The sequence below is a fragment of the Tympanuchus pallidicinctus genome, unplaced genomic scaffold (assembly GCF_026119805.1).
Source record: "Tympanuchus pallidicinctus isolate F22 unplaced genomic scaffold, pur_lepc_1.0 scaffold110, whole genome shotgun sequence".
Taxonomy (NCBI): Eukaryota; Metazoa; Chordata; class Aves; order Galliformes; family Phasianidae; genus Tympanuchus; species Tympanuchus pallidicinctus.
Genome location: NW_026294628.1, coordinates 76,958 through 88,125, shown reverse-complemented (window position 1 = coordinate 88,125; position 11,168 = coordinate 76,958). Strand labels below are relative to the sequence as shown.

The 11,168-nt window shown below is 44.1% G+C and overlaps 1 protein-coding gene across 7 annotated transcripts; it reads right to left on the bottom strand.

Annotated features, from left to right (window-relative positions):
• Window positions 1-233: 233 nt before the first annotated feature.
• LOC128075046 (coiled-coil domain-containing protein 102A-like) lies at window positions 234-11,160 on the bottom strand. Of its 7 annotated transcripts, none has more exons than XM_052671479.1 (26): window positions 8,743-8,927; window positions 8,158-8,210; window positions 8,048-8,068; window positions 7,734-7,754; window positions 7,631-7,651; window positions 7,511-7,531; window positions 7,297-7,317; window positions 6,657-6,677; window positions 6,508-6,528; window positions 6,024-6,044; window positions 5,709-5,729; window positions 5,593-5,613; window positions 5,455-5,475; window positions 5,216-5,236; window positions 4,792-4,812; window positions 4,624-4,644; window positions 4,383-4,403; window positions 3,319-3,339; window positions 3,131-3,151; window positions 3,032-3,052; window positions 2,570-2,590; window positions 1,749-1,769; window positions 1,495-1,515; window positions 990-1,010; window positions 800-820; window positions 234-544 (listed from the first exon to the last, which is right to left on the bottom strand). In XM_052671479.1, exons 1-26 carry the CDS (start codon window positions 8,901-8,903, stop codon window positions 351-353), a joined length of 891 nt encoding a protein of 296 aa, XP_052527439.1. In that variant the 5' UTR covers window positions 8,904-8,927; the 3' UTR covers window positions 234-350. The 7 variants fall into 7 exon arrangements, with proteins under 7 accessions (XP_052527439.1, XP_052527445.1, XP_052527443.1 ...); XM_052671485.1 differs by lacking the exons at window positions 234-544; window positions 8,743-8,927 and adding exons at window positions 9,117-9,250; window positions 9,353-11,160 and having other exon boundaries at window positions 551-820; XM_052671483.1 differs by lacking the exons at window positions 234-544; window positions 8,743-8,927 and adding exons at window positions 9,117-9,595; window positions 9,687-11,160 and having other exon boundaries at window positions 551-820.
• Between the last annotated feature and the right edge of the window lie 8 nt (window positions 11,161-11,168).

The window sequence follows — 11,168 nt, the reverse complement described above, 5'->3', positions numbered from 1 at the left end:
GAGAAATGGAAGCAACTCACCGAGCTCTGCTGACAGTTTCCCTTAAAAAGGAGAAAACAGAATTGGGTGCCATCCCAAGGATGCTCAATGGGTCACGATGGGGAACTCAGGGACACCAAACCCTCTGAGATGGGCTGAAACCTTCACAGTTCTGCATTTTTAAAGTACTTCCAATCCATTTCCCCCCCCCCCCCCAAATCATTAATTTCCTCCTTTCCCCCCCCCCACAAACAATTCCATCCCCTTTCCCCTTTTGCCCCCAGATGATTCCATTCCATTTCCCCTTTCCCAAATTCCATTTTTTAAGAATAACTCCATTCTATTTCACTTCTTCCCCCAGTGTTTCCATTCTATTCCACCTTCTCCTTCCAAACAATTCCATTTATTCCCATTTTTCTCCATCCTGCTCCTCTTTCTGTTGAAGCCACTCCATTTCCACAACACAAAGCCCCAACAGGGGCAGCAATTGCAGTGCAAACATCCCCAGCAACTGTATTTCTCAGCAAACCCAATTGCCACTTACTAATGAGGACGTCCCGTTCTCCTAAAAATTAAACAGAAAAGCAAAGAAAAATGAATAAATTTCATTTCCTCCCATTTTGCCCATTTCTTCCCAACGCGCCCGGCGGAAAAGAGTCACCCGGCTTTGCACATAAGCAAGGAGATGAATAAATAAGGGCATTTCTGCTCCTTTTCTCGTCTCCTGTGGTCTCAAAGAGGAGATTTTGGGGGCAGACTCTGGGATTTTGCCTTTCCCATTGGGGGGAATCACAGCTGTGGGGCAAAGAAAGGGACTTACGGGCATCGGAATCGCGGTCCTCTGCAAACAGAAGGGAAAAGGAAGCATTCATTTCCAGGAAAAATAATAATTACTCATTTCCCAAAGCACTGATTTCATTAATGTTGTGTTTTATCCCCTCCTTTCCCCCCCCCAAAAAAAAATGTTTTGTTTTGTTGCTGGATTTACTGATGGAAATTGATGCACTTACCAAGCAGCTCAGTGAGGCGCCCTTAAAGCAAAACAGGGAGAAAAAGGGGGGAAAAAAAAAGGAAAGAAAAGGAAAAGGAAACAAAAAGAAAAGAAAAAGTAATTAAAAATATATATATTCATTCAAAGCAGTGCTTTTAACACCAGTGATACAGAAATAAGGACTGAGACACCGATGCTGTTGGGCTGAACCCAAAACAAAGTGTTGACCATCACCATTCAGGTTCCCACGTGGAACCCAACCCATTTCATGACTCAAAAAACTCCATTTTTTTATGATTGTTTTTTTTCCCCCTTTTCATTCCCTTTTCAGCAAGGAAGTGGAACTGTTTCCTTCCAGCCCCAAATCGCTGGTTTTTTTTCTATGGGAAATTCTCTATTCAGTACGCAGGATTTCAAGCACTCCGCATTTGGGTTAAGCCAAAAAACCCTCAAATCATTGAGTTTATTTTTTATATTACAGAGGAAGAACTTTTCCATCATAAAAGAGAGAAGAAAACACTCACTTATCTCTGCTTCATGTTCTCCTAAAAGGAAAAAGGGGACGAAGAAATAGGAATTACTGCTTTTGATCCACACTGCATCGCTGTGCTGCTACTGATGCTAAGATTCTTGGGTTATTTTATTCCTTTTTAAAATGCTGCTGATGCTAAACATATAAAACATAAAAAAATTATAAATACGTGTATATTGGATTTATAACATTCACGTTGTGGGGATGAAGCCCAGCACAGCCCCCTGGCTTTGGGGTGATACTCACTGATTTTCAGATCGCGTTCCTCTGCAAATAAGAGAGAAATAAAGAGAAATCAGGGCCTGGCTGTGCTCAGCCCACAGCGCAGACATTCAGGTTCATTTTGAGGTGATTTTTTTTGGCTCAAAATCTGTGTTTTTGGGGTCTGTTTATTCATCCGAGCCTTCGATTTGAAACGTGAGTCTAATAGAAATTGCCCCCGTCCCATTCAAAACTTCAGAGATGTGAAAACAATCCCAGATCAACGCAACTGAGCTGAAGGAAGAAGGAAGGAAAGGGGAAGGAAAGGAGGGGAAAAGGAGGGGAGAAAAGGGGGGCTGGAAGGGGAGGGGAAGGGGGGAGCAAAGGGGGGAGCAAAGGGGGGAGCAAAGGGGGGAGCAAAGGGGGGAGCAAAGGGGGGAGCAAAGGGGGGAGCAAAGGGGGGAGCAAAGGGGGGAGCAAAGGGGGGAGCAAAGGGGGGAGCAAAGGGGGGAGCAAAGGGGGGAGCAAAGGGGGGAGCAAAGGGGGGGAGCAAAGGGGGGGGAAATGCAGGAGGAAAGGGGGAGGAAAGGGGGAGGAAAGGGGGAGGAAAGGGGGAGGAAAGGGGGAGGAAAGGGGGAGGAAAGGGGGAGGAAAGGGGGAGGAAAGGGGGAGGAAAGGGGGAGGAAAGGGGGAGGAAAGGGGGAGGAAAGGGGGAGGAAAGGGGGAGGAAAGGGGGAGGAAAGGGGGAGGAAAGGGGGAGGAAAGGGGGAGGAAAGGGGGAGGAAAGGGGGAGGAAAGGGGGAGGAAAGGGGGGGGAAAAATCCCCCCAAAAGAGAAAACCAAACCCAAGGAGGGAATTTCCTTACCGAGTTCCGCCGCGTGCTTCCCTTAAAGAGAAAAGAAATGGGGATTCAGTGGTTCAGATCTTCTCCCAGTGCCATCACTGATTAATTAATATCAATATATATCTGCTCATTAATTAATAGCAATATATATGTATATCTGCTCAACATTGCCAAAACTGTGACGTTCAATGAGTCGCCCTCAAACGTGCAGAAATGTGGATTTAAAGAATAAATCCCCAGTGGGAAAAGGCCTCAGGTGGGAACATTTTGGGGTCTCATTCCTGGCTGTGTTTCCCTGAGCCCACGCACAGAAACCCAGAGGCATTTCCACTCTAAAAACCTCAGCCCCCAGCAGTGTTGGTGCTCAGGTTTGCTGCTCATCACCTTCAGAATTAAAACACGCTTTTGGTGGCTGCAGCGCATGGAAGCATCAAATAAATTCATTACATTTAACCCTTAATGGGGAAAATTAAAGGCACTTACGAAGTTTCCTGCTGTAGTCCCCTAAAAATAAGCAGAAAGAAGGGATTATTATGTATCTGATGAGCCATTTCTGCTCACGTCGATGGGGGAGAGACTCACCAACTTCTGCAGTGAGTTCCCCTTAAAAGAGAGACGAAAGAAAAATGTTATTTTCTAATTTAGCCTTTTTTCTGTCGATTCATAGACGACTGATGGTGAATTATCAGCAATTTGACCCCAGCTGCACATTAACATTAAATTGATGCAGTTTCCTCCTTTGCAATGGTGGAGGCAAGCCCCTCACGTACCGATTTTGGTGTGACGCTGCCCTGCAAGAAGAGAAAAGCCACAAGGGGGTTATTTGCCATCGTTTGTGCATCCCAAATTCCAACCCCTTCATCATTAATTTCCTGCTGTGGGCTGAAGGCGAATTTGCTTTGATGGATGCGATCCACAGCTCCAATTATTTGGTGTCAATTTGGGGGGGGTTTCGTTACTTCTTTAATTCTGCCTTTAGGATATTTAGGTTTTCATCAGGTCAAGGAAACACGTGGAAAAAGGCAGAAATAATTACATGTGTTATAATAATAATATAATGCATGTTATTATAATATATAATATTACATAAATTAGATATTGCATCATTATATATATATAATATATGTTATATTATCATTATATATTATTTACTTATATATTTATATATAAATAAATAATATTTATTATATTTATATTTGTAATTTATAATATATATTATATATTTATATATATAATATATATTATATTTATAATGTAATACATTTATATATTATTAATATATAATTATATTATATAATATATATCATATTACATATTGCATGGTTAATATATACTATGCATATATTATAATATATAATAATATATAAGCATATATATGTATATGTAGCATATAGTACATAATGAACATAATATATAGCAATCATACAATATTTTATAATCATAATATTATAATTTTATGATTAATTATAATCATAATTATTATGTTATATATTATATGCTATATATTATAGGTTATATATTATGCTATATATTATAGGTTATATATGTTATATATTATATATTATAATATTTCATAATCATAATATATAATAATATAAAATACACATCATATAAATCCCACCCAATAATAATAACTAACATAATAATATGCATAAGGCAAGCATTGATGCAAGCTAATAAATAAAAATGATAACAAAAAATGCAATGTGGAAAAAGGCATAAGCAAATAACTGTGCAGCAATCTGTACAAGCAGCAGTAATAATATTGATCCATATTATTAATGCTACTAATAGGTGGTAATTAAGAACACACATAGAAAGGCAGCAGACTCACCGAGTTCCACTGTGAACAGCCCTGAGAGCAGAAAATGCCATCAGACCCCCTTGCACTGCTGAAACACCCCGAGGTTTTCCCTCCCCCCTTTGAAATTTGGCTTTGATTTCCCCAATATCTGCAAAGATTCCCTCGAGTGACCCGAATTCTGTTGGATTTGAGGAATTCCGGCCTCATTTCTGTGCTGAAACAGCAGGAAATCACCCCGAGGTGGAGGAACAACACGTGGAGCAGCACTTACTGATGGTAGCATCGCATTTAGCTACGGAAAACAAGAAGGAAAAATGAGTAAAAGCAGATTTCAATTGGTTTTCAGGTTGTCCTGACCTCTATCAATCGGTTTATTTCCACTTTATTTCCATAAATACTTCCATTTATTTCATGGGAATGGGGAAGTAAAAGGGCTTACCGAGTTCTGCCGTCAGTTTGCCTGAAGAAAAAGGGGAAAATTAAAGTTTGCTTTACATCAGATCCCTTCTTTTCCCTTTCAGAAATGAAGTCGTTCAGGAGCCATCCTCTATCAGTAGGGATATCTGCTTTACATCCAATTTATCTTCTGGTTCACAGGGCAGGTAGCAGCAATAAGGTGCAATAAGGTGCAGGGGCATCGTAGCACAAAGCGAGCCATGAAGCCATGCCATAAAAACACAGCGCTGCCATCAGGCAGGAGAGGAAATAAGGAAGAAAGGCACGGATTCAAGCACGACCCCCATTTAGGATCAATGTAAGGGGCAGAGAAAAGCAAAGCTTGGGGAAAACTGTGCTGAAAAGGAGAGATTTTAGGGGCATGGAGAGGAAAAGCCACGTTTAATCAGGAGGAGGAAGGCACTCACGGAGCTTGGAGTCACGGTCCCCTAAATGGGAAAGAAAGGAGGAAATAAGGTTAAAATACACATTTTTCACACTCCTGCCCTCGGATGGCAGCTCTGCTCAATGCCATTTCCCCACTTCCCCCCATTTTGAGTCCATTGCAAATGAAGCGAAGCACAGAAACGAGCTGCCTGGGTGCAGAGTTCCCGTTTTTAAGGGCTTTCAGCCCAAAACCACGCGTGGATTTAATGGCACCACTCACCCAGCAGCGCAGTCAGTCTGCCTATGGAACAGGGGAAAAACAAACAACAAAAAAGCCATTATTTTAATTAAAACAGCGAAAAAATGCAAGTCTGAGAATGCAAAGAAACGGTTCAGATTGGGGGAGAAAAGGACTTACGAATTTCTGCTGAGAGTTTGGCTGCCAAGGGGGGAAAAACCAACAGGATTATCGGCCTGCATCACGGATCCCTTCCCCAAATTAAGGGGTTTTGGCCCCAAAAATGGGACACTCACTGATTTTCCTATCGCGTTCCTCTGGGAAGGAAAGAGAAAGAAGAAAATTAATATTAATCACCTCCCTTTCCTCCACCCGTTGGCCCCAGCACACTCAGATCGTTGCTTTTATTTCTCACCTCCCAGTCTATAAAAGCCAAAATCCCACTTTTTTGGGGGGGAAATTTACTCCATCCTCACCAATAAACCCACGTTTCTCACACACCAGAAATCAATTCTTCAGATAAAAAAATAAATCCAAATATTCTTAAATAGCCTTAAAAATACCCAAAATGTTCTTAAATATGAGGGGGGGGGAAGAGCAGCTCCACTCACTGAGCTTTGTGTCAACGTCACCTGAAAGCAAGGAGAGAAAATAAATGGAGAAATGCAGAGCAGCCCAAATCCAACCAAAATCATCATTTATTTTCCTCTGTTCTCTGAACTTTCTGTTCTTTTCAATATTTTACCCCATTTCATCCTTTTTACCTCCGTTTTTAAACATTATCCCAATGCATCCCTCATTTGTGTTTTAAAAGTAAGGCTTTTTAAGGACATCTGCTTTCATTCACCCCGATCTTCAAGCAGAGGAAACCCCAAACTCTTCACACATACACACATACACAAATATATGCAAATATATACAAATATATATGAATGAGTACATGAATGAATGAATGACTACATCTATAGGAACTCATGAGCGCATCTATAGGAATGAATGAACGTGTGCATGCATACACTTCCATACACACATTTTTCCACTTCACACCCAGCACTTCTGCAGAATTAGGGATAATTTAATAGGAATAAACCTTACCAAGGTCTGATGTGAGCTTTCCTTAAAACAGAGAAACAGATGAGCATTAGTTTCAACTCTGACACATAACAAAATGCATTCACTGATTTCTCCCCCCAAGCAAGAACCCATCACCCCCCAATTCATTCCAGAAGGAAAATGGCACTTACTGATTTTCCTATCACGTTCCTCTGGAAGAGAAAACAAAGAGAAACGCTGTCAGAATTCCACCTGGTGGAACCACCTTCCAATTTGTAATCATTACAACCTGCAGTTCTGTGGGGTCGGAGCCTCCTCCCAGCCCAGGTTGGGTCACATTTGTGTGTGTTTATGGGGGGAATAAGCATTTTTTGCCCCTAAAAACCCAGCAGAGAAACGAAGCAGAGAGCAAAGGGAAGCACTCACCAAGCTCTGCAGTCAGATTGTCTTGAAAAAGAGAAAGAAAGAAACCATTTCTCATGGGCTTCGCCACCCCTTGGCTCAGAAAACAACGTCACCCAACAACCACCATTTCTGCAGCCCCTCTGTTGGCTTTTTGTTGGTTTTTACCCCAATATTCGTGTGAAAAGTGAGGGATAAACCCCATGGGAACCAGCTTAAGATGCACAGAGCCTTTATTGGTGGGAGGCACAAATAGTGTCTATGTAGTCTATAATCACACACGACACGTAACCACAAATGACTTACCAATCTCAGCCACGAGTTCCCCTTAAAACAGAGAAAGGCATCAGAATATCCATTAAAAAAGGGGAGATTTGCTGGAAGCTCACCTCTGGGCCAACCCTCAGCCCCCCCAAAGAGGACACTCACCATCTTCTGTGTCACATTCCTCTGGAAATAACATAGAAATGGACGTGGGTTAACCCAGAGGAGCAAAAAGGACCCCCAAAATGCCCAAAGCTTTGCTCCTCCTCCTCCAGTTCTGCATCCTGACTCAGATGCCGACAAACCCAAGAGCTGAAGGGCTTCTCCCAGTCCCCACTGCTGCACCTTTGCACCTTGACAAGAAGCCCAAGGCACTCACCGAGCTCCGTGTCACTCTCTTCTAAATGGAATAAAGAGAGATGCATGCACACACCTCGGTCATCGCTGATGGTAAAGGTGTCGAGACGTGCATTCGGACTGAATAAAATAAGCGACTTACCAAAATCTTCTGTTAGCTTCCCTTAAAACAGAGGAACTCGCGTTAATTCAGGCCCTCCACACTCAGATCTCACCATAAAGGCAGAGGGAAAAAGGGCACTCACTGATTTTTGCGTCCCATTCTTCTAGAAGAGAGACAGAGAGAGCGCTCAGCCCTGCGCCCCTCTGTGGGTGCTGCAAAGTCCCCTCCAGAGGCACTTCTGCACCCATTTAATGCTTTTCTATTGAAAATAATAGCCCAAAAATGGCACTGTTCATGAATTTATCTAATGTGGGGTTTGTTTTCATGCGTTTAAGATATGGGGAAGTGTAAACATAAGGGAAGAATAAAGGAAATGGGTATCAGTGGGAGGTACGTGTATCCATCTCTATGCATGGAAAGGGACTTTTTGATGGAAACAGGAGGAAAATCACTCACCAAGATCCGCGTTCCTCTTCCCTGAATGAGAAAAAATATGGGAAAAATGGAAAAAAAAAAACAGATCTGGAACATTGGTTTGCTGATGAACAGCACCTCGTGAGCTCTACCTGATGCCATCATCACGTCCTCTTCCCAATCAGAACCACTTCCAAATGTCCACCTGATGGGAGAAGAGGAAACATCGTTAAAAGATCACAATTAGGAGACAAGCAGACCTGGAATCTCCCACCTTCCTGATGCCCAGAATAAATGGGAGATAAATGCCTAGAAATAAATGGGAGAAGGGATAAATATTTGGGGCCACTGATGTTTTATGCTGCTTTTCAGTTTGTGGACTTCGTCATTGGAGATGGTTTTCTGGGTCTGCACTGTGAAGATTGGTGAAACTGTGGCTGAGATGATTTATATCTGAATCAAAGGAATCTGCTGACCCCCAAAAGGGGCACAAAAAGGGCCCAGCCCTCAGGCATCTCTCTTAGATGTCCACAGCACCATGAATTCCACTCTATCCCATATGCAAACCACACCAGGAAGTTGTTACGAGTTCATCCCTATGTTCACAATGGCATCAGTGTCCTAAAAGCCCTAAAAATTCCTATTCACTACAGTGGCGGAGGTGAAAAAGCTGTGAAAAAGCAAAAAGCCCCACAGGAAAAGCAGAAATCTCAATGGGAACAGGCAACAAATCGCACAGGAAGGGCAACAGATCCCATAGGAAACCAATCAGGCTTTGTTTGCTGGGTTCTACCCCTGTAGATCCCACTGGGGTCTCAGTCAGATAAACGCTGTTACGAGGAGCTAAATTTGTGCCAAGAAAGCAGAGGAAGCAGCCCCAATGATTTCTGTGTTGCATTTCCCTACGAGTGAAATAACGCAGAAGAACCCGTTGCTCTTTCAATCCTTCCCCTGCTTTCCAGTGCTGTCGGATTCAGGTACAGGATTCTAAAAGGTTGTTTTGCTCCTCGCTACCGCAAACGGATCGCGTTTCTCCTGCATCTCCCAGGTCCCACAGAGCCAATAGGATCCCCCCAAATCCTGGGCTGTGGGAAGAAAGAGAAAGGCTTACCCCGACCTGCGCCTTGGTCACGTTGTGCCTGCTTTGCTCCTTGCTGCTGTGATGGTCACGTCCGTGGGGGGCTGGAGATTTTTTGGCAGCTCCCAGTTTGTCCCAGGAGGGCAGGAAATGGGTATTTAGGATTGCTGGAGGGATTGCGTGTCCGCAGGGAGCTGGAAGGGGTCACTGCAGGCACGACAGCTGTGCTGGCAGCAGGGGGACGTTCCCAGAGCCTAATTATAGCCTACCTAAATGCCGAGGATGGCAGGAGGGACGGGGAGCCCTGTATAGACAGGAACAGGTTTCTGCAGGGAAGGGTAGAAATGGAGGGGAGAGCTGGTCGCCTCTCTGCTCTCAGCCATGGGTTGGTTGGAGGATGTGGTCTGTGAGCAGACCCCAATCCCAAATGGGGCAGCGCTGGTTTCTGGGCACCAATGGGGCAGCAGCCACTCCTGGCCCCAAATAACGTGACAGCACTGTTGAGCAATGCCCTAAAATAAAGAGATATGAAATGAGCTCATGCCTATTCCTTTCTACTTTCCCCCTCCTGCTCATCAGGACAGAGGGCACCTCCTCCCCCACCCGCAGTTTCTCAGCATTTGGGATTATTTCACAGCATTTCCTCCTGGCTTCCTTCAATCAGCCAAACAAGCACAAAAATGCAGCGCATTCCCACAGATAAACTCCTATTCCTGTATTTCTTTTTTGCTGCTGAACAACATGAAACGATGTGAAGTTAATAAAGGATGTCTAAGGTTGTTGATCTCACTCTGAATTAAGTCACTGGGGACCTTTGCTGCCTCAGAAGTAAACAAAGAAGGATACGTGTGCAATATAAGAATTTCAGAAGGGATTTGTCAACCTCCAAACCCAAAAGGGGATGAGTGGATGGAGAAGGGGTTCGTTATGGTGATAGAAAGGGAACCGTAGGGGCACCCGAAGGGTTTTCCCTTAGAAGAATGTGGCCGCTGGCTCCAATCTGGGCTCTTCACATCACTCAATGCTTTAGGAAAGCAAATCCTCCTGCTGTGATCCAGCAGAAAACCCTGGGAGAGATTCCTTCATCCTGGAGAGCTGACGCCCATTTCACCTTTGCCATTTGAGGTCTCCAAATCTGGAACGTCTGGAGTGAAATTCGAGAAGCTGCGCTCACAGGGCTGTGAGAAACGACGTGGTGGTGTCCAACAAATGGCTCCTTACCTACGGGGTCATCCAAGCAAATCATTCCCACTACGGCGCTTGATGAGTCATGCCTGTTTTGGGGCAATTTTCTGGATTTTAAGACACGTTGGCACTTCAAGATGTGTTATTCCTGGCTCTGGAGGCGTCTTGGCTGAATGTTGCAAAAAATATGAGCCTAAATGGGTTTAGAAAGGGCCAAGACTGAATTATTTCCTGCTTTAGGGATTTATCTGTGTATCATCAAATAGAGACAAAAAGTTTTATATTAGGTGATAAAACCAAGGTGAAAATGCAAAACTGTTGCTGGAAAAAGACAGATCTAATAATAAGAATGATCTGCTGATAAGGACAGATAGAAAAAGGCTGATGAGTCAAAATGGGGGCGGAACACAAAAGGACGCCAAAAATTTGTAAATATCACCATCAACCACTGCTCACTCGAATGGGTGCTGAGCAATGGGGAGGGGTCACAGCCCCCAAACAGCAGCGTGGGAGGGATGGGAAGGGAAGGGGAAGGGAGGAGGACACAGTGCTTCCCTGTTTGCCTTCCTGGGTCAGATCCTGCTCGGGCATCACAAAGCTGGACTGGCTGTGGGATGCAGGACAGCTGCAGGTGATGAGCACAGGCTGCACGCCCCGCTCTTCCCTGTCCTGGCACAACAGGGATAATAAAAATATTAAATATGAAAGGCTGAATAATAGAAAATGTTAAAGAAGTTGTCCTGCCCGCACCACGTGTCCCTGCTGCGGCAGAGAAAAGCCTTCCCTGTCCGCCTCCAAAGCCCATTCCCTCATTCAGCGTGCCCCCCTATGGGCGCCGCCATCTTGACCCCCTTGCCGTACAACGCAGCGGCTACTTCCGCTTCCGCCGGAAGTCACCGC

Coding starts and splice junctions, on each gene's coding strand:
- LOC128075046 (XM_052671479.1), bottom strand. CDS start 8,903: ATGCAACACAGAAATCATTGGGGCTGCTTCCTCTGCTTTCTTGGCACA. Junction 4,645..4,791: donor CAAACTGACGGCAGAACTCG/GTAAGCCCTTTT, acceptor TGTTTTCCGTAG/CTAAATGCGATGCTACCATC. Junction 2,591..3,031: donor GGACTACAGCAGGAAACTTC/GTAAGTGCCTTT, acceptor TTTCTCTTTAAG/GGAAGCACGCGGCGGAACTC.